The 23,543-nt window shown below is 35.9% G+C and overlaps 6 protein-coding genes across 7 annotated transcripts; all 6 read left to right on the forward strand.

Moving 5' to 3' along the window:
• The first annotated feature begins 1,793 nt into the window (after positions 1-1,793).
• Positions 1,794-3,320, forward strand: LOC104793706 (transcription factor MYB108-like). The gene is made up of 3 exons (XM_010520110.2): positions 1,794-2,146; positions 2,248-2,377; positions 2,505-3,320. The coding sequence occupies exons 1-3, from the start codon at positions 1,993-1,995 to the stop codon at positions 3,046-3,048; spliced, it is 828 nt and encodes a 275-aa protein (XP_010518412.1). The 5' UTR covers positions 1,794-1,992; the 3' UTR covers positions 3,049-3,320.
• Positions 3,321-5,000: 1,680 nt separating this feature from the next.
• On the forward strand, positions 5,001-8,557 carry LOC104793709 (SWR1-complex protein 4). The gene is made up of 16 exons (XM_010520112.3): positions 5,001-5,367; positions 5,463-5,549; positions 5,635-5,700; positions 5,798-5,857; positions 5,998-6,054; positions 6,188-6,317; positions 6,479-6,546; positions 6,680-6,772; positions 6,864-6,911; positions 7,030-7,206; positions 7,296-7,406; positions 7,630-7,725; positions 7,827-7,898; positions 7,971-8,007; positions 8,090-8,124; positions 8,240-8,557. The coding sequence occupies exons 1-16, from the start codon at positions 5,245-5,247 to the stop codon at positions 8,312-8,314; spliced, it is 1,335 nt and encodes a 444-aa protein (XP_010518414.1). The 5' UTR covers positions 5,001-5,244; the 3' UTR covers positions 8,315-8,557.
• Positions 8,558-8,703: 146 nt separating this feature from the next.
• Positions 8,704-11,962, forward strand: LOC104793710 (DUF724 domain-containing protein 6). The gene is made up of 8 exons (XM_019246508.2): positions 8,704-9,267; positions 9,382-9,807; positions 10,028-10,109; positions 10,194-10,351; positions 10,483-10,618; positions 10,717-10,802; positions 10,885-10,969; positions 11,070-11,962. Exons 1-8 carry the CDS (start codon positions 8,815-8,817, stop codon positions 11,195-11,197), a joined length of 1,554 nt encoding a protein of 517 aa, XP_019102053.2. The 5' UTR covers positions 8,704-8,814; the 3' UTR covers positions 11,198-11,962.
• Positions 11,204-11,883, forward strand: LOC147943071 (DUF724 domain-containing protein 5-like). Its single transcript, XM_087456272.1, has 2 exons — positions 11,204-11,745; positions 11,835-11,883. The coding sequence occupies exons 1-2, from the start codon at positions 11,204-11,206 to the stop codon at positions 11,881-11,883; spliced, it is 591 nt and encodes a 196-aa protein (XP_087312398.1).
• A 79-nt stretch (positions 11,963-12,041) lies between the features above and the next one.
• LOC104793711 (DUF724 domain-containing protein 6) lies at positions 12,042-15,345 on the forward strand. Its single transcript, XM_010520114.3, is given in 9 exon segments — positions 12,042-12,628; positions 12,958-13,389; positions 13,481-13,624; positions 13,701-13,788; positions 13,865-13,915; positions 13,918-14,012; positions 14,104-14,185; positions 14,284-14,391; positions 14,514-15,345. Coding segments are annotated over 9 exon segments (2,070 nt in total). The 5' UTR covers positions 12,042-12,199; the 3' UTR covers positions 15,155-15,345.
• A 2,502-nt stretch (positions 15,346-17,847) lies between these two features.
• LOC104793712 (long chain acyl-CoA synthetase 1) lies at positions 17,848-23,316 on the forward strand. Of its 2 annotated transcripts, none has more exons than XM_010520115.3 (18): positions 17,848-18,201; positions 19,463-19,637; positions 19,720-19,783; positions 19,889-19,978; positions 20,067-20,123; positions 20,231-20,279; positions 20,364-20,440; positions 20,530-20,664; positions 20,890-21,057; positions 21,159-21,269; positions 21,370-21,524; positions 21,601-21,676; positions 21,789-21,906; positions 22,006-22,251; positions 22,332-22,471; positions 22,583-22,765; positions 22,873-22,992; positions 23,105-23,316. In XM_010520115.3, the coding sequence occupies exons 2-18, from the start codon at positions 19,492-19,494 to the stop codon at positions 23,150-23,152; spliced, it is 1,983 nt and encodes a 660-aa protein (XP_010518417.1). In that variant the 5' UTR covers positions 17,848-18,201; positions 19,463-19,491; the 3' UTR covers positions 23,153-23,316. The 2 variants fall into 2 exon arrangements, with proteins under 2 accessions (XP_010518417.1, XP_010518419.1); XM_010520117.3 differs by having other exon boundaries at positions 20,364-20,431.
• Positions 23,317-23,543: the final 227 nt, after the last annotated feature.

The following is a 23,543-nucleotide window of genomic DNA, read 5'->3' on the forward strand; positions in this document are numbered from 1 at the left end:
GCTAAAAAGTCTAAGATACTGGTGGTACAACCCAAATCTAACCTATAATCGAATCAAGTCGACACGTCATCGCTTGTGTGTATATTTGTCCTGAGTTGAAAGGTAGAAGCAGACAAGTGTCTCATAAAGACATCGAGATCTGATTCGGTTATCAGGTACATACACTTAATCGGGAGTGTTGCTTTCCCCTAGAACTATGGAGGCTACTGTTTATGTGTCGTTGTGTAACAATAATCTTGTGTTTACTTGCATTACTTAAACTCTTTCTACTTTAGTATATATAGTTTTGTTCGATAACAAATTTCGACCCTCCTTTTCAACAGAGTGGATCTCTCTCACACGTACGCATCAGATTATATTTGTGCTATAATCCTTTTTGTTATTATGCTTATGTAATCCTATATAATCTATATATGTTTGTTTTGTTACTTTTGTATATGTCTTTGGTTTACTTACTTTAGTACATGTGGATCTTGCATGTCTTAACTAAAAATATAATGATTTGATTTTGCTAATCGATGATATTTTAGTTGCACATTTTAGTAAACGACCATAGAACGGTGCTTCAGAAACGAAATTGCATCAGTAAAATGTGCAATATGTATAGAGTATATACGTTTCAGAATATGTAGTCATTAATTGAAATTTCAGAATATGTATAAATAATAGAAGAAGGTTTTATATTGAAACTACGAGTGTATTATTTTAATACTATACGGTCTCTCTCTACTTCCTCGTGAGTTCTCACACAAAATAAATGGAAAAATGCAAGTATTGTTTTTTACGATTACCACTATAAGGGTATTATTTAATTATTAATAACTTTAATATTATTTCAATAATAATTCCCACGTACGATAAAATTTTGTTGAAAAGAACACACATAAAAGTGTGGTAGTTCCTCTGTTTTATAATATATGATATTTTAGAGGTTTTTGTTTGTTTCATAATATAAGATGTTTTCAATTTTTGAGATAACATTTAGACTATTTTTATATTTTTTTATTATTTATTTTATGCATTCTTGTTTCTGATTGGTTAAATTTTTTAAAAGTAAATATTTTTTATTATGCGTGCTTTGGCTAAAACATCTTACATTTTGAAACGGAGAGAGTATTTTTTAGTAGATAATATACATAGAAGTCATAGTGATAGACAGAGGAAAGACGTCTCTTTGACTATACTCTTCAATCGAAAACAAAATGTGCGAAAATTTCAAAAGCAAAGTCCCTAAACTCGCCTAACTCCATTCTCATCTGACTTTGCTTTAAATGTCAATAGTCCTATGTTATTTAGCTGCATTCAGATTTGGAAATTAAGATTTGATCTTATATATACTTAAAGATACATACACCCCTCGGAAACTAGTTTTTCTTAGTAATATTTATGCTTACCGAGTAGCTTCTCAATGTTGCTAGTTTCAAGAAAACGACGAAAAACAAATCGTGATCGCACTAGGATAAGTGATTAATAAATAAAAATCCATTTCGCCCATTGTAATCAGAATAATTTTGAACAAAGGACTATAACAAAAATACAACAACTTATGTCTGCGATACTGTGTGGTAAAATATAGAAACTTTATAAAATATAAAACACTTACTAAAGAAGGATCTAAAGCAAGAGTGCGTGTTACTATACATCTGAACAAGTCAAAGGGTCAAACCTAAGTATTTTAAATTACACAAACAATTGACCATATGGAGAGTTAATTAATATTTTTAGAATAGTTGCAAAATTCCACTTTAGAAACAGAATAAACAAATAATTGAACATTATTACACTTATGCCGTGTTCCAGTCACTCTTCAACCTTTTTCTACTTATTTTCAAAATATCCTTTTTTATAAAAAAAAATATATTTTCTCGTGCTCCTTTACTATATATATAAAAATTCGCACATTGCTTAATCACACTTCAAATCTAATCCACAAAACCATTCACACCATCTCCTCTCTTTTCTCTCAATCTCTTTTTCTTTTCATTAAAAGAAATGGAAGACTACGAGCGTAACTCAAACTCTCCAACTCATGAAGATGATTCTGATGTACGTAAAGGTCCATGGACCGAGAAAGAAGATGCAATCCTAGTCAACTTCGTGTCTGTCCATGGTGATGCTCGTTGGAACCACATCGCTCGTTCTTCTGGTATGTATCATCAGCCTCTATATAAAACATATACAGTACTTACTTACAGAAGCCTATATATATAGATAAACTTATACATATACACATATTTATGTACGCAGGGCTTAAGAGAACTGGTAAGAGTTGCAGATTAAGATGGCTTAACTACTTACGTCCAGATGTTAGAAGAGGCAACATCACTCTCGAAGAACAATTTATGATCCTCAAACTCCATTCTCTATGGGGCAATAGGTACGTATATATATATATACACTCACTTTATATATATTATATATATCCCAAATATGTGTGTATGTTACTAGTTAAGTATCATAATTATGTTACTAATATATATTTCCTTGGAATTTGAAATAAAAAGATGGTCGAAGATAGCACAGTATTTACCGGGAAGAACAGATAATGAAATAAAGAATTATTGGAGAACTCGAGTGCAAAAGCAAGCCAAACACCTAAGATGCGATGTTAATAGCAATCTTTTCAAAGAGACTATGAGAAACGTTTGGATGCCGAGATTAGTGGAAAGGATCAACGCCCAATCATCATCCGCCACGTGTGAGCAAGTGGAGTCAATGATGATCGCCGACCCAGGTCAACCTATTGACGTACCGAGTCCGGGCGAACCGGGTTATGTTCAATTCAACCCTCATCATCATAATCAGCAGCAATTCTTGCCGGCTACGGAGATATCAGCGACGTCTTCGAATTCGCCGGCAGAGACGTTATCGGACGTTCAAGGCGGGGCGGTGAACGGGTCGGGATATGACCCGGTGGGTCAAACGGGTTTCGGGGAGTTCAACGATTGGGGCTGTGTTGGTGGGAACAACATGTGGACCAATGACGAGAGTTTATGGTTCTTGCAGGACCAGTTCTGCCACGAAACGACATCGTATTCGTATAATTAAGGAAAATTATACGATCACACGATACGTTAACGAGGAATTCAATTGCGTCACGTTTGGGTGTTACAACTATTCATTCGTGCGTGATGCCATTTTAGTAGATACGTCCTTGGTATACGAATCTTGACTTAATTATTATATGCTTTTTTACCCCGATGATATTAAAGATCTGATCATCACGCGAGGATACTAAGATTTGTGATATATGTGAATTAAAGTTCTTAATTTTATTTGATGTTATTATAGTGGAAAAAAATAGTTAAAAAGAAAAGAAAGAGTAGTAGACTCAGTTGAATTTGTTTTTAAAAGAACTAACGTTATATTTGGTTTGATCCGATTCATACAATGGGAGAGCTAGATAACGCTCATCCAAGTATATAACTTTGTTATTTGACGGTACCGTTAACCATATCGTACACTAATTATCACATGCCCGCAGGGATCATAGACCATCTACACTTTTTTCAAATCAACCTTCATAAAATCAATCTTTTTTTCTTATATATCTTCATAAAATCAATCTTGTCATAGCAACCCATCTTGTCTGGTTTAACTTGTCAAAACGTATAATTAAAACGTACTTTATGTTCATATAGGTGACAGAAAACTTATGAATATATTTGAAACATAAACCAAATTGGCTAAAATTTCATACACCACACGTGAAATATGCATGGTGGACTCGAAATAACAATTGAAACATAAACTTATGCAAAAGAACTCACGTTATTTAGATATTCGCGTCTTAAATTCATATCAACAAGTAAAACCCTTCATCCATATATTTGATCCCACGCCTAGGTGCCATCATAAACTCGTGATTATCGCCGGGATGCGATACATCAACCTCCAAAATTCTCACAGTCGACGACAAAGCCTCCACCGTAGTCTCCGGTTCGTCTTTCGGAGTAAGACGGCAACTCATCAGTGCTCTAAAGAACATCACTATGGACGCCATGCGTCCGACGTTGTATATGATGCTTTAACTATGTTATAACATAAGCATATATATTTATATGTGTGTGTGTGTGTGCGTTTGAGTGTTTTTGTCAGTGTGTGATATAGTCTTAACAACCATTGTTAAATATTTGATACACACGACAGGGCAAGGAGGAAGACACATCGAGAGGAAATCTAATTTTGGTAAGTATTATTAATTTACAAAATCACCCTTTGAGGCAGTGCCAAATAGGCAAATATGATGTTTTCAGCAGAAAAGTAAGGGTGTTTATGGTGTTTTACGACTTATCGTTTTTTTGTGTGTGGCAAATATACACTTGTAGTTTTGAAGTGAAAGATCAAGAAACAAGCAAGTTCATCTTCAGCAAGAAACAATGAGATAAGAATGAGATGAGAGGAATTTAAGAAAATATTCCGATCGGTCAATGATAGTTGGACAACCTTCTAGATTTCCTTTTGACAGCAATGTTTTTTTTAAGTATATAGAACAAAACAGATTTAGTACCTTTTTAGTAAACTAATATATTTTGTTTTAAGTATTTTTTTATAATAAAATTATATTCGAAAACTATGGTTGTACTAGTATAATACGAGGTATTAATTTATGATATGTTATCTTCAAGAACTAGTATAAAACTATGGAGTATTATGGATCAACCATATGCAAAATATGGAGTAATCGTATCGTAGCACTAGCAAGTAACTTTTTTGATTGATTATGGTTGAAAATACACCACTACTTCTTCTCTAACACATATTTATATTTCTTATCTGTACAACTAATTTTTTATTCCCCCTCTCATCAATTTATGCTTTCATATAAATTGGTTCGCTTTCGTAATTCTTCAAAGGCAAAAATTCTTAAAAGAATATCACTACATTTTGTTGTTAATTTCCTAAATAATAAATGAGTCGTTTATTAAATAAATAATAAATTGGGCCAATAGCTTCGGCCCATATTAAATGATTAACGCAAGGTCAAGACACAATTGAACGGAACCGTTTAGTGACTCTTGGGTTTAGTCATCAGAACTCGCTAAGTGAATCCGAAGGTTTAAGCATTCGTTCGCGCTCAAAAAATCCCCAATTCCCAATCTTCTTGTTCTCGTTGAAATTAGTCAAGTGTTCGAAACCCTAACTCCTAAAATCGAAGTAGATCCCGAATCCTGATCGAATCGAAGGTCTTTGCGCTCCTGGATCGAATGATAGCTACCCGTTGATTTCGGAACCCTAATTACAATGGGTGGTACAGACGCAAAGGACATCCTCGGGTTGCCGAAGACTCCACTGTCTTTAACTCAAGAGAAGAAATCTCGACCCCAGAAAGAGTCCCATAGAAAGCCCGATGGCATTTCTCGCGAGGTGGATTCGAACTAACCGAAACAATCCTTTGTAATCGATTTGTACTTTGTTAGCTTTTGGAATCAATTCATCATCGTTCGTTGTTGATTTTGCAGGTTTACGCGCTTACGGGTGGCGTTGCTCCTCTTATGCCTTCAATTGATGTTACCCAGCTAAAACGCCGTCCCCCTGCTGATGAGAAGGTCCGGTGCTGCTTTTTGAAATAAAATTAAAGGGCTTTACGATTTATTATATTGTTTTGAGTTTTGAGTTAGTATTATCTCACAGGTTTCTTGGCAATGGCTTCCCTTCACCAGTTCTGCTAGGAAAGATGATTTGCAGCTTTACCATTGGGTAAGTTCTTTGTCTTTGGAACGCCATTATTAGAAAGAGTTTTAAGCATTTCGTTCTTTCTAATGCCATGCATTTGGGAATGTATATATCTTCACAGGTTAGAGTGGTGAATAATGTTCCACCAACAGGTGACTATAACTTTGCCAAATATAACAAGGTATTATACTGCTTTCATGATTGTCTGTTTAACTCGTTGAGTTACTTTTACTTTCTTCTCTAAGTTTCTGCTTCTTCTGACTACGTTTTTTTTTTTTTTTAAATCTCACTCAATTTGTTTGTATCTTTGCGTGAATGCAGTCAGTTGATATTTTAAATTACACAGACGAGGAGTACGAGAATCATTTAACGGATCCTGTAAGTGTCTGCTCAAGGAAGATTTTTTCTGTTTTCATTCTATTATGTATGAAGTTAAGACATGTCCTGCATAGATTTTGTAGATGCTTGTTTTGGATTATGTCGACTTGGTTAATTGTGCTCCAACTTGCAGGTGTGGACCAAGGAAGAGACTGATCAGTTTTTTGAATTCTGTCATAATTTTGATCTCCGCTTTGTTGTAATAGCTGATCGATTTCCGGTATCACGGACTGTGGAGGAGTTGAAGGATCGTTACTACAGCGGTATGATGGACTCTTATCTGTTTTCAGACCATTATCCGTTCACTTATACCTTGTCCTTTCATTTGTATTCATCTTTGATCTCTCTGGTTCTGTTTCTGTTTCTGTTTCTATTTCGTGTTGCACCAGGGACTGAGAATTCTCTTACGTGCTTTCTTTTGTAGTAAACCGGGCCCTGCTGCGTGCTAGAGCTCAGTCTCCAGCAGATGTTGCAAACCATCCTCTGATAAAGGTCAACTTCCTCTTACATCTCTTCATAGCAAACTATGAACTCTTATGTCATATATTTTTATTTTTGGCAATCTATCCGTATCGGGAGAGAACATTTCTCTAATTGCTGTTATCTAATGTGTTGGCATAAACAGGAGCCTTATGATATTACACGCGATAGAGAGCGCAAGCGGGCATTGTCCATGGTCCTATCCCAGAGTAGACATCAGGAGAAGAAAGATGCTGAGGTTTGTTTTCTATTCAATTTTAAATGTAACGTGCAGCCGAATAAATATAATTAGTTCTTTGTTATCTCTAATCCTTCTCCCACAAATGCAGATTCTTGCTGAGGCTAAAAGAATCACAGAGATGCGATTGGCAGCACGTGTAAGTAAAAGACAGTTGATGAAATATGCTTACCATGATTGAAGATACCCTAAAATATGAAATATACTAAATCTTTATCATCTTGTTTCTTAAACTATCCGTCTTTCTGGCTGTCCAGCGTGCAGAAGAGCCTGTTGTATCTGCAAATGAGAACGCCGGTCTTGATAAAGCTGATGGGGTAGTTCCAGGGAGTAGTGTATCTCCATCATCCAATTCTCAGCTTCCTGCTACTGCTGTGGCTCCATCAACACTAACTATGGCAGATTATGCCTCTACCCTTGCTTCCCTGCGTATGGTGAGTGTCTCTCTCTTCGTCTCTTTCCCTTTTCCACTTGGTTATCCAGTTTATCTGATTCTTTTTGGTGATTTTGTTACATTTTTTAGCTTCATGTATACTTGAGAACCTATGGACTTGAACAAATGGTCCAAGCTGCAAGCTCGGCTGTTGGTCTTCGAACGATCAAGCGTGTTGAGCAGACTCTGCAAGATCTCGGGGTTTGTCTTTGCTTCTTGTTCTGTTTCACTATTTTATTTGTCTTAAATCATTTGCTTATCTTTCCTCATTGATTGATGAATGAGACGTAATGCTATAAAGGCCACCCCTAAGCTAGCTTTGAATGTGTTCTACTACAAATTTGTGGGGATTTTGGTTAGGGTATTAGCTACTTTTAAGATTTGTTAAATGGACTCTTGAGTATATAGAGTTTTCTGTTTACAGGTTAATTTAAAGCCAAAGGTTCCTACGAAAACTGTATGTGATGAGCATCTTGAGTTACGAAAAGAAATATTAACACTACTGAATCTTCAGAAGCAGGTAGACCATATGATACAAGTCAATCTCACATAGATTCACAAATATACAGCTATTTTGTTTATTTTAACTTCCTGCCAAACATCGTCTGGTCATAATTTCAGCTGCAGTACAAGGAATCAGAAGGTTCATCACATCGTGAAGGGTCATTTGCTGCAATGCCAGACACTCCAAAAGTGAGCACCAAACTATGTTTATCAACAGTTTCATATTCGTATTGATCTCTCTAATCCTCTATATTTGATCAGGATCGTGTGTTCGCATCTGACCCATTCAGTTTTGGAGGTACAATTCCTTATTTTCTTGGTTTCAGCATTGTATCCACTAATTTAACAACTTCTAAGTTCATTTTGTGTGTGGGTTTCAGCTGAAAGACCAATCAAGAAAGAACAAAAGCGCAAGGTGGTGCAGATCTGAGTCTGCTTTTCTTTTTCTTCATAGATTAATTCCTCTGAAAGTCCCTTGCATCTATATATGAATTTAAATATCAACTAAAAGATGTTTGTGAATCCTACAGGGTCCTGGAAGACAAGCAGATACTCCTTCACCAGCTCATAAGCGTCCGAGAAAGATGAAAGCCTCTGATCTCTAAAATCTCTCTACTTACTGACTTGCAGTTTTCATGTGTATTTATGTGTCCCCTTTTTTCCCGGTGATTTCAGACACTGTGGACTGTTTTGAGTTGTTGAATCTTTCAATTGGTGATTCCAAGTCTCTTTTTTGAGTCTCGAACACTTTGAAGACAACGGTTCTACAACTCATTTACACAGTACGATCATCATGTAGAGAAAAAAACTGAAGCTAATGAATTATTATATCAAAACTTTTGTTACCTTATCGTTAATCTGATCTTATAACAACGTTAATTGAGTCTCTAGTGAGAACATAATGAGGATTTCAAAGCAGCAAAATATTCTAAAGATATTTCTAATTTATCATTTTTATAAAATTTATTTAAGCGCCAAAAACAAAAAGAAATATATATATTTTTTAATTAGAAGGGTTCTTCTTCTATCTTCTTGGTCGTCATCGCTAGGGTATTTGGGGTTTTTTAGAGGAAGAAGAAGAAAAGGTTGGATTTTTCAGTAAGCAATGAGGGTGTCTATGGATCAAAGGCTAGATATAAGGGAAGGTCGTGAAGTCGAAGTCTGCTATGAAGAGAATGGCTTTAAAGCCGTTTGGTACAAAGCCATTATCGAGGCAACGAAATCGAAATCTGGTTTCATAGAACACAGTGTACGCTTGCTCAAGGATGATTTCGCGACTCCTCTTATCCAACTCTCCCTACATGTCTTGCTTCGACCTCTTCCCCCACGACATTTGCAAGCTCGCATCAGTATCAAGCAAGGCTGCGTCGTCGACGCTTACCACAAAGATGGGTGGTGGACTGGGTTTGTTATCAAAGAGTTGAAGGATGATAACAGCGAGAGTTGTTGTTTGGTGTTCTTCGATTCACCGCCTGATATCATTCTCTTCGAGAGAAAGGATTTGAGGCCTCATCTTAAATGGTTCTACAAGAAATGGTGGGTTAGGCCAAAGTCACAGGTAATCGAATGTGGGACTCTCAAATTTTGTTGCTTTCCTGCAAATTATAGCATGAGTTGGTTGTGAAAGCTTAATGACTGACTTGCCTTTTTTTTTTTATAATAAAAATGTTAGCTTTTGGCTGAGGAATCTATGTTTAGCCCTGGAACAATGGTGGAAGTGAGTTCCAAGACTGATGAGATGGAAATTGTTTGGGTTCCTGCAATGATCATCAAAGAGATTGAAGAGGATGATGAGACGAAGAAATATATTGTCAAGTTTTGCAATAAGCCTTTGAGCTGGGAGGGTAGTAAGGAAACATCCAACGAAACTGTTGATTCACAAAGTGTTAGGCCAAAACAGCCTCTGTTTTTGGTTGAAGAGTATAAGTTGTTGGACTGTGTTGAGGCGTTTCGTGGTTTGAGGTGGCGTAAAGGGATAGTGAATCGATTTGTCTCTCAGAAATCGTATATGGTGAGTTTCGAGGATACAAATAAGCAGTTGAGATTCAATCACTCGGATCTAAGGCCTCCAATGGAGTGGGAAGATGGGGTTTGGAAGGTATTTAATGTTTTCCACTGGTTTCAGTTAATACTAGATTGTTGCCAGTGACTAATCTGTACTAACCAATACAAAACTCTTTCAAAACTGAAGGCTGCAATTTTGCTTTAGAATTTTTCAGCATAATCTTGCTCTGCATTTTTCATGGTGGTTTTCATTGGGAGTCTTTGTGTTTATCTTCCAGTTGTGATTCTTTAACTCCATTTATTTGATGTTGCAGACAAGGAAATCACCATTAACTCAAGGTTCAGACAATAATATGGGTGATTCAGTGATGAATGGTAATACTTCTCCATCACTAGGTAACTGTCTTTATTTCCAGTATCTAATTGATTCACTTGTCATTGTTCTAGATCATGAAAATTGATCTTGTCTTTGTTTCCCAGCTGATGAATCTGTTTCACCTGTAACCTCGTCCCCGGTTATAATTTCAACACCGTTGAAATATACAGACGCTGAAACTCAAAGAAAGACCTTTCCCAACAAGACACTTCAGCCAATGAGGGATCAGGATGGCTTGGGAAACGATGAAACACGTGAGGAGGTAGAATTTAAGACTTCCATCTACATTATCATTCTAAATTTCTTGGTAGTGTGTTAGATGGTGGCTTATTATCTTAGCCCTCATCACTGTATCTATATGTGAGATGAAGGTTCTTTTTTTGGATTTTACAGGGACCACTCGAGAAAGAAACTCCTTCAGACTGCAAAAGAAACAACTCAGTGGCTTTGGAAACTAGAAATGTGCAAACAAAGGAACCGCTGTTAGCTCAGGGATCGGGAAATGAGATGGCTGATGATCTATTAGATGGTTATACTCTAGTCATATCCCCAAGTGGATTCCCTTAATCCTTGTTTATTTTTGCGTCATGAAACGGATCTGATATTTCTCTGTTTTCTAACCACCAGTTGAACAGGAAAATACTCAATTAAAGACATCCAACGAAAAGACACTTGAGCCACTGAGGAATGGAAATGAATCAACTCGGGAGAAGGTATTGTTAAAACATAATTGTCATGATCTTTATTTTATCTCTGTGAGTGCTATTCTTCGTGTTTTAACACTTTTATGCACAGATGCCGGATGAGCATAATAGTGAAGATAACAGTCGTAAGAGGAAAAGAAGAGAACTAGAGCATAGTTCAGACCTCAGCGAGAGTGGTATGTCTCAACTCTTTCATTATAAAAGTCGTAAGTTTAACTATGCGAAAGCAATTTCATTCCTTTTCTGACTACTTTGGGCATGCGTTGATCTGTGCAGTGCTGCCCTCTGATCGAACCCCCAATGTGGTGAAGAATTTTGCTGCTGATGAGGATGAGAATAACAAAGCAAAGGATGCAACAGTGGGTTTGCCATTTGTGAAGAAGTCACCGGTTTGGAAGACATAAGAATCAATGGAGGTCTTCAAAGGAGTACCCCAAAGTCCTCATTTCAGCCCATTGGTTGAGACTAAAGAAGATTTCCGTGAAGGGTTTGCTTTAGGTATGATGGTGACATTTTCTGGGGTATTAGAGAAAGTAAAAGATCTGGAAACGGACGTTCCCATAAGCCAACTAAATAGCCTGAAAGACTCCTTTACCGAGCTAGAGAAGCATGGATTCACAGTTACAGCGCCTTTATCACGGATCAATAAGCTATTAGCTCTCAAAGATAGACAAGTAAATATTTCTAAGGAACTAGAAAGGTACAACAAAGAGATGGTAGTAGATGAAACTAGCGAAAAGCGCAAGGCTGAACAAGAGTGTGGTGAGATGGAACGCAAGATACTTGAGGTGAAAAACAAGATTCTGGAGCTGCAGATGCAAGAAGCAGCACTGAGAAAACAGAAGGATGCAACCTACGATAAGATAAGTCAGATTGAGTCACGAGCAAGAGATCTTAGTGTAGAGCTTGAAGATGTGGGGTTTGAGTTTGAGACACTTCTGTCGGCTCCCTGGTAAGTTAGGTTAATAAGCAAAAAAGCGTAATGGCGTAGGAGGAGGAGGAATATCAAAAGATCAGTCTCAAAACTTGTTTTTGAGTCAGGGAGAAGCTGACGTGGCAAAGATTAAATCATACTGTTAGAAATGTCTGATATTAAAAATGTCATTAAAAGACAACTGAATCGTATTTTGTTTTAACCGTAAGATAATACGACAAGTAGACGATCACAATACGATGGGCTCGTTAATTTAGGCCCAATAGAAATATTTGTTTTTATTTTGTAATTTTAATCGCGCCAAAAAAAAATGAAAAATCAATTAAAATTATTAGTCTCATCATAATTAAGGGCAGATGATGACGTCGTCTCTGCTTCCATTGTGAAATTGGAGTGAGAGGAGAGGAGGAGGGTTTTCCAAATCTTAGGGTTTTTTTTTTTTTCTTTCCGCGGAAGAGAGAGAGAGAGAGAGATGGAGGAGACGATTACGAAGAATTCACAAGTAGAAGTGTGTTCTGAAGAAGAAGGTTTTGCAGATGCATGGTTCAGAGGGGTTCTCGAAGAAAACCCAACGAAATCAGAACGCAAAAAGCTCCGTGTTCGTTACATGACTCTGTTGGCAGACGACGGTTCTTCTCCTTTGTTCGAGAACATCGAACCGAGGTTCATCAGACCCGTTCCGCCGGAGGATGAGTACAAAGGTGTCGTTTTTGAGGAAGGGTTGATGGTGGATGCTGACCATAAAGACGGATGGTGGACCGGTGTGATTATCAAGAAATTGGAGAATGACAAGTTTTTGGTTTACTATGATACTCCACCTGACATTATTGAGTTCGGGAGAAACCAATTGAGACCCCATCTCCGCTGGACTGGTTGGAAATGGGTCCGACCAGAGATTCAGGTATGATGTTGATGTAATCCAAGTTTTAATTTTTTTTTTTAATTTGGTTGCTTTCTTGCTAAAGGTTGAAACTTTTCTTTGTTTTGATCTGTTGCATGTTATGATCTTTTGTCAAATCCGGTTTTGAGATGGCTCCGTTTTGTTGCTTTCTTTGTTTTTGTTAGTGTTGCATGCTCTGCTTTGGTTGAAAAGGTTAAAAAGGTTTTAGCTTTAGTTGAAATGGTTAAAAAGGTTTTAGCTTTGGTTGAAATGGTTAAAAAGGTTTCAGCTTTGGCTTTGGATCTTAGACTAGACTTTGATTTTTTTTCTTCTGTTTGTTGTCCTTGAAGGAATTGGATAAGTCCATGTTTAGCTGCGGGACAATGGTGGAAGTGAGTACTGTCAGAGGGAAACCGGAAGTTGCCTGGTTCCCCGCTATGATAGTTAAAGAGATCGAAGTGGATGATGAGGTGAAGTTCATCGTGAAGGACTGTAATAAACACTTGAGCTTTATTGGTGATGACGCTAGAACAAACACTACCGTTGATTCCTACCGTGTTAGACCCACACCGCTTCCTTTTCCAGTTGACTATTACAAGTTGTTGGATCCTGTTGAGGTCTTTCGTGGTTCCGTATGGCGTCAAGGGTTGGTTAGAGGAATTCTCAATCAGAATTGTTACAAGGTTATTTTAGCGAATACAAAGGAGGAAAGCGTGTTTGAACACTCAGATCTCAGGCTTTGTAAGGTTTGGCAAGATGGTGTTTGGCAGGATGGACCAAAGGTATCATCTTCAACCATTTCCATCAATATTCTTTCAGTTTCGATTTATCCGTAGCGTGAATTGAAGCTGTTATGTTCACTCCACTTTTCAGCAAAATTCTGTGAAAGAAACTCCTTCCAATGTCATAAAAGCAAAGCCAATTCGCTCTTGTTCTGGTGCTAAGTCAGTGACTCCGAAAAGGACCACAAAGCATATAAGAAATGACGAGACACTCACAAAAGCTGAAACTGGAGCTGTGAGTTTAGGCATTTTACTAATTTCGTTTTCTTTTGTCATGTCCTTGTTTTACAAATTTTGTTTCCTGCAATTAGGCCACTCGAGAATTGAGAACGAAGAGGGCTAATGATGTTACTAATGATAATACTCCTCGGGCCATAACCCCGCAAGCGAAACCAATAGGTAATTGTGATCTTGTTTAGCTCTTTAAGTTTAGTTTCTGCATCACGAAACTGATCTTTAAGGTCAATGTTTTCAGCCTCTGTTAAACCTGTGACCCCGTCCCGGGTCAGAACTGCAACGCCGTTGAAACAACAGAGGCTGATACTCGAGGAAAGACAGCCCCCAAGAAGACCCCTGAGCCTATGAGTAAAAAGAATGGCTTGAAAAATTCAACTAAACAGAAGGTAAAAATTTAGTTCTTCGTTTGAAAAATATCATTCTCTCTTTCAGTAGATGTTGGCGTTCATGATGGTTTAGTTTACTCTCTTTATATAGATGCTTGAGGAGAAGAGTATCGAAGATAAGGGTATAAAAAGGAAAAGAGAAGAAAAACAGATCGCAGACCTTGAGGAAACTGGTATGTCTAAGCCAGCATCTATCTAGCAATATTATATTAGTAGTGATATCTTTGTTTCGTGCCAAATTTTTATCATATTGTTGGTGATTAATTTGTAGATGAGAGTTGCAATGGTCCAATAGCTGAGATCAATGATACAAGGACTATCTGCGCCCATGCTGATGTCGATGATCAGCCTCTCGCTGCAAGGATAAGTTCACCTACTGGTTCGATAATATTCTCAACATACTTAAAGCTTAGATGCATCTCTTTGAAAACTGTCAGGTAGTAGTATATGCTAAAGCAATTCGTTTTTCTTTTTTTTTTGGTTTTGCGTTGATGTATCCAGAGCTACCCTTTGATCATAGCCCGGTTGTGGTGAATAATGCTGTTGCTGCCATCGATGTTGAGGAAACACAAGGAAATAATACACTAATGAGTTTGCCTTTTGCAAAGAATTCACCGTTTTGGAAGGCGTATGAAACAGTACCACAGATTCCACATTTTGGCCCATTGTCTGAGGCTAAAGAAGATATCCGGGAATGGGCAGCAGTTGGTATGATGGTCACTTTCTACGGGTTATTAGATGAAATAAATCATCTGCAGCCTAATGTTTCCTCGAGCACACTAAGGAGCCTCAGTTGTTCTTTTGATGAGCTAGAGAAGTACGGATTTGACATTTCGACCCCTCAGTCACGGATCAACAAAATGGTTTCTCTCCAAGATGGGAGAGCAAAGAAAGAGGAGGAAAGAAAATGTTTAGAGAAGACGATTGAAGCTGGAGAGATGGAAGGGCACAAGTGTGAAGAAGAACTGTTTGAGTTAGAATGCAAAATTGTTGAGCTGAAGAGACAACAAGTGGTTGTGAAAGAGAACAAGGAAGCTGAGGATAAAAGGACAATTGAAATGAAATCAGCAGCTGAAACGATTAAGCAAGACATTGAAGATTTGAAGCTTGAGATTGAGACAACTGCTTCTGCTCCATGGTAATAACTAAGGTAAAGAAGCCAAAAAGTAGGAATGACATCTAAGCTTTGTATTTTGGTAAATGAAAACTTAGAGAGAGCAGATGTAAGTAAAAAAAGACTAATCTTATTATCAGTAGCTCCTTATGGTTATTGTTTATGAGAGGATGTTTAGTTTAACTAATCCTTTTAAGTTGAAGTATCTTTTGCGAATCTTATGATGGTGAGAATCAATCCATATATATTTTGAGAGTCTCCCAACAATCAAGACCGGTCTAAACTCATTTGCTTACCGTACACTCATCATGTAGCAGTAAACTAAGCTCTAATGTTTCAACGACTCAGTTCTTACCGAATGTTTTTTTGGAGTTGTGTTTGGGTAATTATGGTTAGTGGTTGAATTAAAAGGTATGAAATTTAGTTGTGCAATTACTACACAGAAGGTGGAGGTTTTTGGTGATGAATTGACTTTAATATGGAAAGACCAGAGCGTTGGCTGTGTAATTAGTATTTGCCAATTACGGAAGGTGGATGGGATTTAATTCCGTAAGGAACAAAGACTCTCTCCCTTGAGTTGAATCTTGAATGATATCTCTCTTTTCTGAAATTTGTTTGTCTTTTTTGAACAACATTGCATCTATATTTTATTGTACAAACCTAATATCATAAATGATGGCAGATGGGATATTTTTTGGCGACAATAGAAGAAATCAAATTAAAAAGAAAAAATTAAAAAGGAGACAAAGCCTAATTAATACTCGAAATGATAAAGAAGGTTACTGCTAGGTTACATGGCGAGTTAAAATTATCGTTATTTTAAACAACCATTATTACCCTCGATAAATTTGTACAATTCGTTAAAACCAGCTACAGAATTGTTTGAACTTGCAACTGTGTGTATGTGACATGATGGTTTCCTTGTACAATTCCCCCAAATAGTCTGCAAAAGGTTTGTTTTCAATATTTAAAAATAAAATCTTATATGTGTTTTCTTTTCCAATCAAACCAAAAACTATTTATGTGGTATTAAAAGGTAGCCCATATTGAAGGTTGGAGAGATTAAATGTTACATTTTACGTCAATAAGTTTGGTAGTGAATGTCCCCAAAATGTAGTATAACCTACTTTATTTGAAAATAAATGAGGGCTTTACCTATATAGAATAGAACCGAATAATCTGTGTGTTTCCATATAAATTTAAAATAAAATAAAAAGGTGTGGATCCAATAAATATATACTATATAACTTAACTAAATAATTTGCTAGTCGTATATCCCATCTGAAAATGAATTTTAAAAATTCACTTGACTTTGTGTTGTTTTCTTGAGAAACTTTCGATTTTCAAAGTAATGGCCGGACTTGGACTTTTTGTTTTGTTTTTGCTGACTTTATCTAAAAAACTTGACAGTTAGAAGTTGGAACAAAAAAAAGAAGTTGGACCAACCGATAAATAATAAGAAAGCTAAGTTGCCAAAACATATATATGAAGTTGAAAATGAATCCGTACGTGATTTATAAAAATAATTGAAAACTAATCATTTGTATTTGACCGGTTACTTGGAATAAAGTATAATAAGGCCATTCTCTTGTGTAGCTTTTCTATTTGAGGGGGTTGCTAATTAGTTTTTATCAGATTCTTGAACAGGCTTATCAATAACGTTTCAAAGAGATTACTTTATTATAGTACGTGAGTAAGATATATAAGTATATTTTAATCACTTTTATATATCAGAAATCACACGGCAGTTGTTGATCCGTTGGATTGGTTCTTGTGTTATTATTATTGACATGTACAATAAAAACGGATCATAAAAGTTGCCGATATTTTTCAGTATCTTATTAAATAGTATGTTATTAGTATTTAAAGATGTAGACCCCGGACCTGAGAAATGTGGATCAGTTAATAAATATTATGTACGGTCGAATGACCGATACAAAAAGAAAACTAAAAAAAAGTATTGCATGTTACGTTGTAGAGAATCTCTCGACAATTTCAATCGTGAACGACTTCTTACGAAATAATATAAGAAAACAACTACGAAATAAGAAAATCATCTCTCAACCTTTTTAATTGTCACAATTTTGAAGTTCTACAAATTAGAGAAAACGGGAGAAATATGAAAACTTGCGTGAATCATTGTATAAGTAGTGACGACGATGAAAATTTGCGTGAATATTTACTTTTTTTTTTTACATCGTGAAATAGAAACAAAATCGAGTGGATTGCTACTTAGTAGTTAGTACTCACCCAGTAGTCATGTGTCGGTAACTACAATAGTATATATACAACAAACCAACTTTACGATATGGACCACAAAAATGTTTTCGTTACGGGTAAATGTTAAAGAAAGCTTTCGTTACATATCTAGCAAAATCCATTTACTCACTGAATACATTGATTTTGCAAATTGATTCTCATTGTAGGATACAACAAGTTGCAAACTGGAAAAAATAATAATTTTGCTGTCGCAACAAATTATAATAAATGATTTTGCAAATTGATTCTCAAAGTATAGGAAACCAGTTAATTATACAAGTAGAGAGAGAGACTCGTTTACTTTCGTTTATGCGTCTAAATTGATTTATTTCGAGATATGACGATATAAGCTTTATAGTGTTTTTTTCGTATCGTGGACGTTATATCAATTAATGGAAAAATAGTAGTTGAAGATTATTAATAGAGACACTATATATAGCCAATATGAAACAAGAAATAATTAATGAAATATTTAATTGTTTCACCTTTTTTTTTTTCTTCTCTTCTTTATTATTTACACATTGAAATTGAAGACTAAAAATAATAATAAAAGTATAAAAGTATTAAAATGAAAAAACACAGGGCTGGCCTGTATCAACCAACTCATATATTATTATATAAACCAAGAAACCATTTCTCAGCTCCCCAACTTATCTTCTTTCTCTTTCTCTCTGATCATTTCTAAAAGATTCATAGACTAAGAACAACTTTTACAAAACAAAGCTTCTAAACACTGGGAAATATTTTTTTATCCAATTCAACCAGTGATCTGAAGATCATCTGTAAACTACGTACTACTCTGTCAACTAAAATAAGGTTGGTTGCTTAATCTTAGTTTTTGTTTATGTAGTTATGATTATGTTATATCTTCATTTTGTTTCCTTTTAAGGATTTGAAATCAGGATAATACTGTGATGTTTTCGTTGTATCTATTCACTGATTTGTATCGCGAGGTCTTTGATCTATTCACTGATTTTAGCTGATTAATCTAAGAACTAGAATGTTATTTAATTATAGTAACAAAAGAAAAAATGATTTCCTTTATAGTTTAAAGAAGATTGTGTTTATTTTGAAAGGAGAGAGTAAAATCCATAATTTCATGTTTCGAAATGAAAATGGAAGAGTTGAAGTGTTTGAACTATGAAAATGAATTATTATTCCTCTCTCGATATAATTTTTACATTAGTTAGAGAGCGTTACAACTACAGCACACAGTTAGTTACATCACTTTCATATTTATTGTTTCTTCAGAGGTTTTTCATACCTCCTGCTCCACTATTATGTATAATAGAGAAGATGATGAAAAGAAAAAAAAGGATAAAGAGAGTGAAGCCAGGCTTATACTGCTCTCTCACGTTTAGGGCGTGACTCTAAAACTAGTGATTTTAGTTTACGGTATTATTAAACATAAGTTTATTAGGGATTTAGGGGTGAAAATAATGGACGCTCGACGTGTACTTCATTGAATTCTCGGAAAATAAACAAAATATGTAACCCTTCATATACTGTATAATTCAATTCACTCAAAGATATGGAAACCAAGTCAGTGTCAAAACCAATAATGGTGTGTACTGAGTAGTTGGTATGGTATCTTATGTTGTTGCTTATTATAAATGCAGAAACTTGTGGTTTGCGATCGGTATGGTTAGGTGAACCGGTTTTGGTAACAATTAATGCAACTGAAATTGTGAAACTATAATATAAAGTTCTCATTTAATTTCTGTGTATAATAATAAAGTACGGAGTACGTAAGCAGACTAATAATTCATGAAACTTTTAAATATCTGTTCTTTTCCCACGTTACCCAAAATTTTGCGAAATTGCAAAAATATGATAGATTCTGCTCTCTTAATGAACAAAATATGATAATTTCTCTTATTCTATTTCGCAATTTTTCTTAAAATTTTGTAGAACATTCATCTATTCGGCAGTGTTGTATATTCATATATTAAATAAGTTGGTACTTCATTAAAAAAAAAAAAAACTAAGTTGGTTGAAATATTTTTATCTCATGGTTCTTCTCTCCTAAGCTATTTTAATTTGTTTTTTTTATGGAAAAAATAACTTTTGACGTCAGAGATAAAAATAAGAGAGAAGAAGAAGAGAATGAGGTCTTTTGCGGCTAAGGTGGAAGAGGGAGTTAAAGGGATAGACGGAAAGCCGTCGGTAGGTCCGGTGTACCGGAATCTTCTGTCGGAAAAAGGTTTTCCTCCTATGGATTCTGAGATCACCACTGCTTGGGACATTTTCAGGTATATATAAATATATTTATAATATAATTTTCTTGTAATTTGTAATAAATAATAATTAAGCTCTTTTTTGGGAAACTTTTAGTAAATCAGTGGAGAAATTCCCGGAGAACAATATGCTTGGATGGCGTCGAGTTGTTGATGAGAAGGTGAATTCTTTTGAAGTTTTCTTATTGCTGTTACACTTAGGAAAAAGAGAGAAATTAATAATTTATGCATTATACAAATATAACACGTAAGGATCGTCGGTTTAGGTTGGACCGTATACGTGGAAAACGTACAAGGAAGTACACGAAGAAGTTCTCCAGATCGGCTCTGCACTACGAGCCGTCGGCGCTGAACCTGTAAATATTATTTTCCTCAATATCAACTCATAATCTTTTGAGATTTGTTAAATTTATATAGTAATAAAATGTTAATGTACATGTGTAGGGGTGTCGAGTAGGGATCTACGGAATTAATTGTCCTCAGTGGATCATCGCAATGGAGGTCCATCTCATTTTATTTTTTTATGAAATACTTTTCTGTTTTTTTTTTGGCCAAATTTCATTATTAAATTTTACACAAGTTATATATTTGTGTGAACATATATCTAGGCTTGTGCGGCTCACACTCTAATCTGTGTACCTCTATATGATACATTGGGTAAGTTGATTTTTATTCTATATATCTTCTTGACTCAAAACTCAAGAACGTAACTCAAAATTGTTTATATCCCGATGTTTTTAGGTTCAGGAGCAGTCGATTACATTGTAGAGCATGCGGAAATCGACTTTGTGTTTGTCCAAGACACCAAAGTTAAAGGAGTAAATATTTTTATACTTAATTGTTATTAAAAAAATTTATACATTTGCGATATATTCATTAGAGTTTATAATATGCTGTTGAAATATAGCTTCTGGAGCCAGATTGCAAATGTGCTAAACGGCTAAAAGCTATAGTTTCCTTCACTAATGTGAGCGACGAGCTTAGCCACAAGGCTTCAGAAATTGGAGTCAAAACATACTCTTGGCTCGATTTTCTCCATATGGTTCGTCGTCCAACTTTTTATTTACTGGATAGTAATTTTGTTTTAATTTATAGTTTATTTAAAATGTTCGGACCATTCTGTTGAGGTTTTTAGTGACAGGCAACCAACTTGACGATATTATGTGTTAGTGTGTACGTCGAAATTAAATGAATTAGGTGTTCATCCATACACAGAGCAATATTGATCTTATGATGAAGATATTTATTTAGTTGACTATTTGACCAGGGACGTGAGAAACCGGAAGAGACTAACCCGCCTAAGCCGTTTAACATATGCACCATCATGTACACGAGTGGCACGAGCGGTGACCCTAAAGGTGTGGTTTTGACTCACCAAGCGGTCGCCACTTTGGTTGTTGGGATGGATCTCTACATGGACCAATTCGAAGATAAGGTAACCCATGGCATGGCCCATAATTATTAGTAACCGAAAAGAATATCTTAGTAATTGAATTAACATTATGCATAATCCTCTGTTTACTTTGGGCGGAGTAGATGACACATGAGGATGTGTATCTCTCCTTCTTGCCGTTGGCTCATATTCTTGACCGTATGAATGAGGAATTCTTCTTTAGCAAAGGCGCTTCCGTTGGCTATTACCATGGAGTATGTTCTCTTAGGATTCTTTATAATCATCAAATTATGGAAAGCAAATGGATAACTAAAATAGAATTGTGTTATATTTTGTTTTTTGTTTTTTTTGTAGAATTTGAATGCGTTACGTGACGACATTCAGGAATTGAAACCGACTTATCTAGCTGGAGTTCCAAGAGTGTTTGAGAGAATCCATGAGGGGATTCAAAAGGCTCTTCAAGAACTTAACCCACGAAGGAGACTCATCTTCAATGCTCTCTACAAACAGTAAGCATAACTTTTCATCGTTATCGCTCTGTTTTCTTCTAATAGCTTAACCTTGCAAAACATAATGATTGTGTAGCAAGCTTGCGTGGATGAATCGTGGATACTCTCATAGTAAAGCTTCACCCATGGCTGATTTCATTGCTTTCAGAAAGGTTAGTAACAGTTGATATAATGGTTTTTTCTTTCTATTTTGGGAGCTTTTGTATTTGTTTATGGTCATCACAGAAACGACGTTTCCCGATTCTATTTTTTTTCCTGTTAAAGATTAGAGACAAGTTGGGAGGTCGTATCCGGTTGCTAGTATCTGGAGGAGCACCTTTAAGCCCTGAGATTGAAGAGTTCTTGAGAGTTACTTGTTGTTGCTTCGTCGTCCAAGGCTACGGTATAATATTATTTTACATCTACTTTACATTCTAGGGCTTATTTTCCCTGTTCCGTGTTTGCAAAGGAAAGTCAATGTTACTGTGATTGTTTGGACTAGGCCTAACGGAGACGCTTGGAGGTACAGCTTTGGGTTTCCCGGATGAGATGTGTATGCTAGGGACAGTCGGTATTCCGGCGGTTTACAACGAGATACGGCTTGAGGAGGTGGCTGAAATGGGCTATGACCCACTCGGGGAAAACCCTTCAGGGGAGATCTGTATAAGAGGACAATGTATGTTTTCTGGGTATTACAAGAACCCTGAACTCACTGATGAAGTCATCAAAGATGGATGGTTCCACACCGGTAATTTACTGAATTTAGCCGAAACAAAGATATTTGATTCTGGTTTCTGAATTGTTTTGGATGTGGGGATGTTTTAACAGGAGACATAGGTCAGATTTTTCCAAACGGAGTACTCAAGATCATAGACCGTAAGAAGAATCTGATCAAACTCTCTCAAGGAGAGTATGTTGCTCTCGAGAATTTGGAAAACATCTACGGGCAAAACTCCGTTGTCCAAGATGTAAGCTTTTCAACTCTGAATCATGATGTCTTGTCAAACAAGCAATAAATCGTTTTTAGGGTTTCTCCTCGACTTGTTGTCTGATAATCCCCTTTATGTTTGTTTTCTCAGATATGGGTTTATGGAGACAGCTTCAAATCTATGCTTGTCGCGGTGATTGTTCCTAACCCAGAAACCGTGAACCGGTGGGCTAAAGATCTCGGTCATACTAAACCATTCGAAGAACTCTGCTCTCTCCCGGAGCTAAAAGAACACATAGTTTCAGAACTGAAGTCAACAGCAGAAAAGAACAAGGTATATGTTTGAATTACTTTGATTTTGTCTGAATCAACATTCTTCAATATTATTTTTAAAATTAACACTATAAGTATTTTCGTGGATATGAAAAAAAATATATATAGTTAAGAAAGTTTGAGTACATCAAAGCTGTGGCGGTGGAGACAAAACCTTTCGACGTAGAGAGAGACTTAGTGACTGCGACGCTCAAGAATCGGAGGAACAATCTTCTCAAATATTATCAGGTTTCAATTATCTTTTTTTTCTTTTTCTTGTTTTTACAAGTTCGTCAATAGATTGGCTAATGTTGAATATATATATATATATTTGCAGCCGCTAACGTTCCATTATACGCAGGTACAAATTGACGAGATGTACCGCAAATTGGCGTCAAAGAAAATCTGAAAGTGTTGAGATGATGTGTGTGTGCTATTGGTAACTATGTTGTGTTATCTGTATCAATAATTGATAGAGAAGCCTTTTGTGTTAGCTTTCTGTAAGATTTTATTTTTATGTTGTGTCATGTGTGACCATTTTCATCATAATTATTATTAATTTTTTATTTTAAATCTACCTCTCTAATTAAGTCTCTAGTTGCTTAAATCACATCTCACCTCTACCACGATTCACGTAACTACATGTTCTACGGATTCGGATGATATAAGCTTTAGAAGAACCTCACTAAAGTTATATGAAAATTTTGGTTGGTTCCAATTAGTACTCATTCCCATAGCGTGTATATAACTCTTAAAAATAGCTCGTTTTTCAAAACACTTAATATTCTACCATTCTCTAT

This window comes from Camelina sativa, chromosome 6 (assembly GCF_030686135.1).
Source record: "Camelina sativa cultivar CO46 ecotype springtype chromosome 6, ASM3068613v1".
NCBI classification, from domain to species: Eukaryota; Viridiplantae; Streptophyta; class Magnoliopsida; order Brassicales; family Brassicaceae; genus Camelina; species Camelina sativa.

Bases quoted from the DNA above. Each gene is read 5' to 3' on its own strand.
- LOC104793706 (XM_010520110.2), top strand. From the start codon at position 1,993: ATGGAAGACTACGAGCGTAACTCAAACTCTCCAACTCATGAAGATGAT. The intron at 2,147-2,247 runs GTATGTATCATC...TTATGTACGCAG, and splicing joins CCACATCGCTCGTTCTTCTG to GGCTTAAGAGAACTGGTAAG. The intron at 2,378-2,504 runs GTACGTATATAT...TGAAATAAAAAG, and splicing joins CATTCTCTATGGGGCAATAG to ATGGTCGAAGATAGCACAGT.
- LOC104793709 (XM_010520112.3), top strand. From the start codon at position 5,245: ATGGGTGGTACAGACGCAAAGGACATCCTCGGGTTGCCGAAGACTCCA. The intron at 5,550-5,634 runs GTCCGGTGCTGC...ATTATCTCACAG, and splicing joins GTCCCCCTGCTGATGAGAAG to GTTTCTTGGCAATGGCTTCC. The intron at 7,899-7,970 runs GTGAGCACCAAA...ATATTTGATCAG, and splicing joins CAATGCCAGACACTCCAAAA to GATCGTGTGTTCGCATCTGA.
- LOC104793710 (XM_019246508.2), top strand. From the start codon at position 8,815: ATGAGGGTGTCTATGGATCAAAGGCTAGATATAAGGGAAGGTCGTGAA. The intron at 10,110-10,193 runs GTAACTGTCTTT...TTTGTTTCCCAG, and splicing joins TAATACTTCTCCATCACTAG to CTGATGAATCTGTTTCACCT. The intron at 10,619-10,716 runs GTTATACTCTAG...TCTAACCACCAG, and splicing joins GGCTGATGATCTATTAGATG to TTGAACAGGAAAATACTCAA.
- LOC147943071 (XM_087456272.1), top strand. From the start codon at position 11,204: ATGGAGGTCTTCAAAGGAGTACCCCAAAGTCCTCATTTCAGCCCATTG. The intron at 11,746-11,834 runs GTAAGTTAGGTT...TTTTTGAGTCAG, and splicing joins ACACTTCTGTCGGCTCCCTG to GGAGAAGCTGACGTGGCAAA.
- LOC104793712 (XM_010520115.3), top strand. From the start codon at position 19,492: ATGAGGTCTTTTGCGGCTAAGGTGGAAGAGGGAGTTAAAGGGATAGAC. The intron at 20,280-20,363 runs GTAAGTTGATTT...CGATGTTTTTAG, and splicing joins ACCTCTATATGATACATTGG to GTTCAGGAGCAGTCGATTAC. The intron at 20,441-20,529 runs GTAAATATTTTT...GTTGAAATATAG, and splicing joins AAGACACCAAAGTTAAAGGA to CTTCTGGAGCCAGATTGCAA.